Below are 7,110 nucleotides of genomic sequence, written 5' to 3'. Positions count from 1 at the left end.
CCTCTTCTTACAGCATGAAAAGTAAGACTCTTATTATAATGCTGGCTTGAGGGATTGTTTTCTCACAATGCTTTTCTTCTTATTTTGTAGAGTTCTATCAATGGTGGACACCTGGCGTCTTGGTAAGACCGCATGAGCACACTGAACACACACCACAAACATAAATCCATAGATGCAACACACACACACACACACACACACACACACACACACACACACACACACACACACACACACACACACACACACACACACACACACAATGCAGGGAGTGTGAATGTCATAAATAACAAAACCTTGGCTTATTATATGGGGCTCAAAACTGAGTGCAAGTGTGTTCTTCTGAGGTCGCATTCTTCATGCCCACTGGAGAATTCAGCTAAACAGAACCACCACACCGATTTATCTTGGAAGGAGAGGTTGAAAAGGAGGGAGGAAGAAAGGGAGAAGGGGTAAAAAATGAAAAAAATTAAAAGAGCGGAATTGACGAATGCTACAATTATATAACAGTGGGGAGTTAGGTACTTCCTTCCCCTCTCCCTATTTTTCTCTCTCCTCTTGTCTGTCTCTCTGTCTCAGTGCAGCTGGTTTGTGTCAACCGCAACCCGGGACCTTCCCTTACCTCAGTTAATTCACACGCGTGATCTCATACACCCTGAACCTCCCTCAGATTCACTTGTAACACAGACATTCACACTCACTGCATTTGATTGCTTATGCACAGATGATAGCACTCTTGTTAGTAGCTGACTCACTGATTTCTTAATAGCTGTGGTTGTTATATGATATTGTACATGTGTCGTTCTAGGAAGATGTTGGCTTTTGCAGCTATGTTAGAAGAAAATGGACAGAGTAGACATTTCTAATCCACAGTGTTTGTATTTTAGATGCCAGATTAAACTTTTTTGGTTTCTCATTCTGCTGTTATCAATTAGTTCAGGGTTGTTTTGTCCAACAAAAAGATTCCATTGACAATACAGAAAAAAACAGTAAATCCTCATTTTAGAGTAGCTGGAAATATTTGTCATTTTTCCTTATAACATTATCGAAAGTGTGTCGATCACGTAATTCATTAGTCAACATGCATTAAGTATGATTAGTGAGACCACCTTGTAAGTCAAAGGACACAAGGTCAATAAATGTGAGGAACCTGCTCGTTCAGAATAAAAACGTCAGCTAATAGTCTAAAAGATGTAAATTTAAAACAGTGCAGATAACTTTGAACTGCTAACAGGCATACAGTGAATCTGGCAGTGCAGCCTGTCAGTTAACTGTGCCCTGCAAGCACTATTTATATCTCTAACATATTACACTGTAACATCAAAAAGCCAGCTTCTTGCATGTGTGTGCGAATGATCAAAAGATGTGTGTTTGTGTATGCAAGTGCGCAATAATTCATCTACTGTAACCGAGCTGAAGCGTGGTCCACTTTTGTTTGGCTGACATAAAAAAAAACTAGCATGCATACACACTCTCCCTCTTCTCTCTCTCTCTCTCTCTCTCTGACTCTCACTATCACTCACTCAGATACACACACACACACACACACACACACACACACACAGGATTGCAGCCTCGTAACCCCCAAGCTTTGGGATGTATTTTTAAAGCGAAAAACCGACCCAAAAAGAATCCATTAATGTCTTAGGTTCAGTCCTTTTTTTTTTTTTTATTAAAGCCATAAACAAGTCAGAGTTTGGGTTTCTTCCATTCCTACTGATGGCCCGTTTAATGATGCTACTGCACTGACACACCTGAGGCTAACTGTAGTGCTCATCCTAGGGTAGATGCACCATCAAAGGTTTCTTCAAACGGCCCTTTTATGTGCGTGTTCTCACTATTGCCTGGTCTCTTCCAGATAAGAAGCTTGTGCCACTCTTTCAGGAGGAGGACCGTCAACAGAGGCTGTTCATAGGCCTGGTGAGAGAGAGAAGCTGAAGCCAGTCAATGGCTGAAACACATGCACAAACACATACACTGCTAAATGTATCTTTTTTCAGGGCTTGGGCTATAGACTCTTCAAAAGGGAAATCATAATAAAATTTGTCAAGAGAGGACCTTTTCTAATCTTCACCCTCCTTCATGGTGGAACAGCTATGCATAAAGCAGGGACATAAAGGCTGTCACCATTGTAGCCCCTCTGATCTAAAGCATAATAATTACATGGGTCACCTCCATTCAAAAGCACAGACCTCCAACATATTCGTACCTGCCAAGGCTGTATGGGAAACATGTCGGTGGAGCCGGCAACTTGTTAGCTTAGCTTTGCTGGAAACAAGGGGAAACAAGGGGAAACAGCTAGCCGGGCTTTGTCTGGAACTACCTCACCACCCTGTCTAAAGCTCACTAATTAACATGTGATATCTCATTTGTTTTAAAGACAATAGTATAAAAATGACAATTCACCGGGGGTTGTATGCTGAACTGATTGGATGCCCACATACCTTTGGCCATAATGTAGCATCACAATCCTGTGGTTTAAAGTAAAAAAAAAAAAAAGCCACTCAAAAGATTTTGGAAGCATTTTTCAGCTTGAACTTGCACGTTGCCAAAAACCTCAGCCAAACGAATCATTCATTTCAAGGACAAGTCTTTCATTGAGTCGAGACAAAACATGCAAATATCTCAAAAGCAGAAAGTCCATTAACTTTCCAAAAAGACAACAGTTAACGTCCTGCCGCTCAAAATCAAAGAGCTGCAGCAGAATGGAAAATAACAAAAACACATCAGCCGCAGCCTAGATTGTTGCTTTTGAGATCAAACACCTACTTTGGCGTCATGTAATAGAAGCAGATGAGGCAAAGTAAAAAAAAAAAAGAAAAAAAAAATGGATGTGTAGGAGAACTCTTCAGTGAGATGCATTGAACGTCCCAGATTGTTGACATACGACAGTTTAACAGCCCCTGGGGTGGTTTATTCTTCCTTTAACATGGGTTGATACATAGACCATTAAAGATCCATAGTGGAACGCTGACAGCCGATCATTCCCCTCCATAGTCATCTCTTAAGGTGAAACTCCTGTTACGCTTCAGATGAGTCAACACTTTAAAAAAAAGGGCATCTTAAGGTCCCCTGTCCTGTCCTGTCCTTTTTTTTTTTTTTTTTTTTAACTGTACGTTGTTTGATGGACAATTTCATATCCTCCAGTTTTTCCTGTGCTCAGCATAGTTTTTAAAGAGCAGATAGCTTCAATTTAATGGAGTTCAGGCTAAATGCTAGCAGTCTCTCAGCTATTCTTAGAACGATCCCTCCCATCTTTCTCTTTTTATTCCCTCCATCATCATTCTTTTACCCTGTCCTCTCTTTCCTGTTCTTTCCTTTCACTCTTCTCTGCTCACTTTCTTCCCTCTTTGCCTTTTCCTCGCATAAGTATATCAGGTCATTCTGTAAACTTTACACTGTTTTTAGACCTTAACTCATTGTCTGTGCTGTTATACCTCTCACATCCACAGGTATTCTTCTCTTCTCTTCTCTCTTCTCCTCTCCATGGTTAAACAAATTTTGGGACACTGTAGTCGAGGGAAAAGTTCGAGGTGAACTCAATTTGACCCTGCTGAGCACACAGCAAAGTATGCTTAAAACACACAAAGCCTGACTCCCAGTCTCACACAACCCCATGCATACACAGAAAATAATCAGCTTGTGTTTTTCTGCATTCGCAGACGGTTGACAAGCTTCGAGAGCATCTCAACAGACACCTGCCTCGACTGGGGAAGAAGAAGATTGACTCGCTGGTTGTCAACTACGTAGCCAAACTGGTTGGTTCACCGTGTGCGTGTGTGTGCGTGTGTGTGTGCGTGTGTGTGCGCGTGTGTGTGTGTGTCAGAGACGATGAGTCCAAAGGGTCCAGAAGCTCTGTATTTTTTAAAAGGCACATCGTTCTTCAAGTTATATTTATTTAATGTTTGTCCTTACTCTTTTCGGGAAGGTTAAGTGACACTCACAGAGAGGATCGCTCAGTGGAAAAGGCAGCGAGTTTTCCACTTTAGTTAAACGGTTGACAGATCTCACAGATGGATGTGCACTCTTCAGTTAAGAGAGGCTGCTGGAAGCCATCAGGTCGCCGTGTCAGTCCTCTAAAACAAACATACCCCACATATTATCATTACTATAGAAACCACAGAAAAAAAGATTTTGTTCTAATCTCTAGATTGATTAAATGTATATTAATGTGCATAGATATCACTTAAGTCTGCCCCCACTACTGAAACCAGACCTACGCCCCTTTGTATCAACCCAGAGAGCAGCAGGTGGGTTATGCATAACCAAGTGGAAAGACGTAACCACTCTCAGCCTCAGTACCCTATAGAGGTACTTGGTTCTGTAAAGTCAGTCTTTAGTATTCCTGGGAGGTAAATCTCTTCACAGCTAGGAACCGCTGAAAGCAGACATACGGCATATATCAACACAACAGTATTAAATCAGGCCAAGGGTAAGGCTGGAATTGAATAGAAAGCAGGATGCACCACGTTTTGGGACTTTATGGAATTGCAAATGACAGAGTAAAACAGACGAAAGAAATCCTCGGTGCTCACTGCCGGATGGGTCGGCGGCTCAGCTTGGTATCACAGGCTCACAATGCTTCATATGCGCCTTCAGACTCAGAATGAATGAAATGGAAATGGCCGTGCGTGTAATCATTCTGCCATTGCCCCTGCTACAGACAAACACGGCAGGTTATTGACTTTATTCAACCGAGTGAAAGTGAAAAAGTTTCTCATCCTGGGAGCCGGACTTATTAAAACATACTCACGCAAAGACCCATGAGAAACAGCGTTCAGGGACTTTTCGCTTAAAGACGAGTCGGCTAACTCACCTGCCGGGGCGATGTGCTTACGCATCAAGCTGACTCATGCTTTAAAAACTCAGGGTGGTAGTGTTTCAAAGAGGGCTGACTTCCCTTCCACAAATAAAGAACATCTCCCCCTCTTGTCGGTGCTTATTGAGACTAATGGCTGCGTTGACACAGGGGAGAAGTTGGGGGAGAAATAGATTACAGCTTTTAAGAGCCAGGGAACTTCTGCTATGATACATTACAGCTCCAGAGCACATTATTGTCATAGTTATTTATTTCTTGTCCCTGTTGCTACAGACAACCGTGATGCATTCCTTTTTATAACATAGCCAATGTCAGAGCAAAGAACAACTTGCTAATAGCTGAATATGAATGACTAAAAGCAGGAATACATATTAAAAGTAATGCAGTGAATAGAAATAGGTTGAAATATGTTTAATTATTCAGAAAACTTATTCTATACCCAAGGTTATTAAACTTTGTCTCAACAGGGGAGCCACACTGAGTAAATTCCGTCTCTTTGTCGGGCCGAGGCTCATTAAGACAAATCGCTGATTCCAGATTTTATTCTAATAGAAAGCCATGCAGGAATAACTGTGCATGACTCTGTGGCTTTAAATCACTTGTTTGTCTTTTGTGTGACTTTGTTTTCAGCACAAAAACATCTCAGCTACATATTTTTATCCTTTTTTTTAATGATCTTCAGGGGCCTGGATTACATCAGCACCAAGTACAAGAGATGTTAGTTAGAAAAGAAAGAAATTCAATTTGAATAATTTATTTTTTTCAAAAAAGTTGCTACCTTTTTATGTCAAGCAGTGAATATCTGATTTTGGGAACTGTTAAAATGCATCGAACATTTAAATGATACTATTAACAGACCAGTGGAGGAATTGTTTCGAGTATTTCTTCTTCTGTGTTGACAGAGGCAGAAAAATGAACCCCTAGGTTTCTAAATCGATATGACAAATTCAATGTAACAAATTAATAGAACCACTGGAAGGTTAGGTAGGAAGGCGTAGGTAACCACTGTCCACAAGAGAGGGAATGGATTCCCAAAAAAGATCAAGCAGCACTTCTTCGTTATTGTGGCTATGTGATTAAAAACATGACCAGACCTGTATCGACCACACAGCAGTTTTCCTTAGGATCAAACAGTCGAACGGACAGACAAGTGAATACTGTAAGTACACGCTTCAATCCCACTGTGAGAATTTTCACATCTGGCTTCCCTCAACACTTTGTCACAGATAATGTAATAAACAAATCTAAACATATGGAAAACAATAGAAACAATACGTGTAAAAGAACCCCCTTAAGGAAAAAATATAATAACAATAATAATAATTATAATTATAATAATACAATAAAACAATTTAAATAGAAATTATTCAAATTAAAAGATCAAATGAAAATACATTTTTAAAAAACTTAAAAAGTAAAGAAAATAAAAAAAATCTAAATAACTGAAATAAATAAAAAGAAAAAATAATAATGTCAGCATGAGGGGGAAAGAAATTGAAAATATGGAGAAAAACACCTCATTAGTTTAATATAAAAGCTTAAAAATCCCCCAAATTAGCCTATAAAAGATCAATTTTTGTGATTTTCCCATTTTGATAAACTTAATAAAAATGTGTAAAAAGTTTAAACATTAAAACTGCAAGTTAAAAACCCAGTGAATTTTATTTTTGCATTTGGCTTCGAATCCACTTTTATTTTTGTCCGTTACATAAGTGGAGCTAATTGAAATTCCCATCCTGGGGTCACTGGAGGACGTTATTGCTGCTGTTCGGAGGGGCTTGGTGGAGGTTTCCCACTGCTGTGCAGGATGTGAATGAGGCAGATCGTCTTCCTGTTATTCTACAGGAGATGAGAGAGTGGTGATTTGTGGGAAGGAGGGAGGGAGTGTGTTTGCGCGTGTTCCGGCATGCCACCGGGCACATTTCGGACGAGTCAGGTACATTGGATTCACCCCGGATGCTGACAGATGTGTGGTGAAATGATGTGGTCGAGTGTGAATGTGTGCGTGCCGCTCACGCCCTGATCCGCTACATTACTCTTGTTCAGTGGAAATGAAAATGGGAAGTAGGAAAATAAAAAGGGGAAGGGAAGTGAAGAAACTGATCATAGAACACATTTTTATGAAGAAAAACTGATCATAACAGAAACATAATGTCCAAATTGCATGTTTTCAGACAAGATGCTTGTTTTGTGCAAAATTTCCAGCCCTGTGACTCGAGCATTATGTCGAGGAAAATGTTTCATTTGACTCTAATCGAGCATCTCCTTCCCTAAGCACTAACATGTGCGTG

At 40.3% G+C, this 7,110-nt stretch overlaps 1 protein-coding gene across 2 annotated transcripts in view; it reads left to right on the top strand.

The window, feature by feature from the left end:
- Positions 1–7,110, top strand: part of gsap (gamma-secretase activating protein) — a 32,159-nt gene that overhangs the window by 12,980 nt on the left and 12,069 nt on the right. For both annotated transcript variants that reach the window (XM_051393038.1, XM_051393039.1), the window contains exons 23-25: positions 91–122; positions 1,859–1,920; positions 3,663–3,758. In XM_051393038.1, the coding sequence (XP_051248998.1) occupies positions 91–122; positions 1,859–1,920; positions 3,663–3,758 (190 nt within the window). The remainder of the gene's footprint in view (positions 1–90; positions 123–1,858; positions 1,921–3,662; positions 3,759–7,110) is intronic.

Source organism: Dicentrarchus labrax, unplaced genomic scaffold (assembly GCF_905237075.1).
Source record: "Dicentrarchus labrax unplaced genomic scaffold, dlabrax2021, whole genome shotgun sequence".
In the NCBI taxonomy this organism is placed as follows: Eukaryota; Metazoa; Chordata; class Actinopteri; family Moronidae; genus Dicentrarchus; species Dicentrarchus labrax.
Note: the sequence above shows the minus strand (reverse complement) of the source record. Positions and strands in the feature narration are given on the sequence as shown.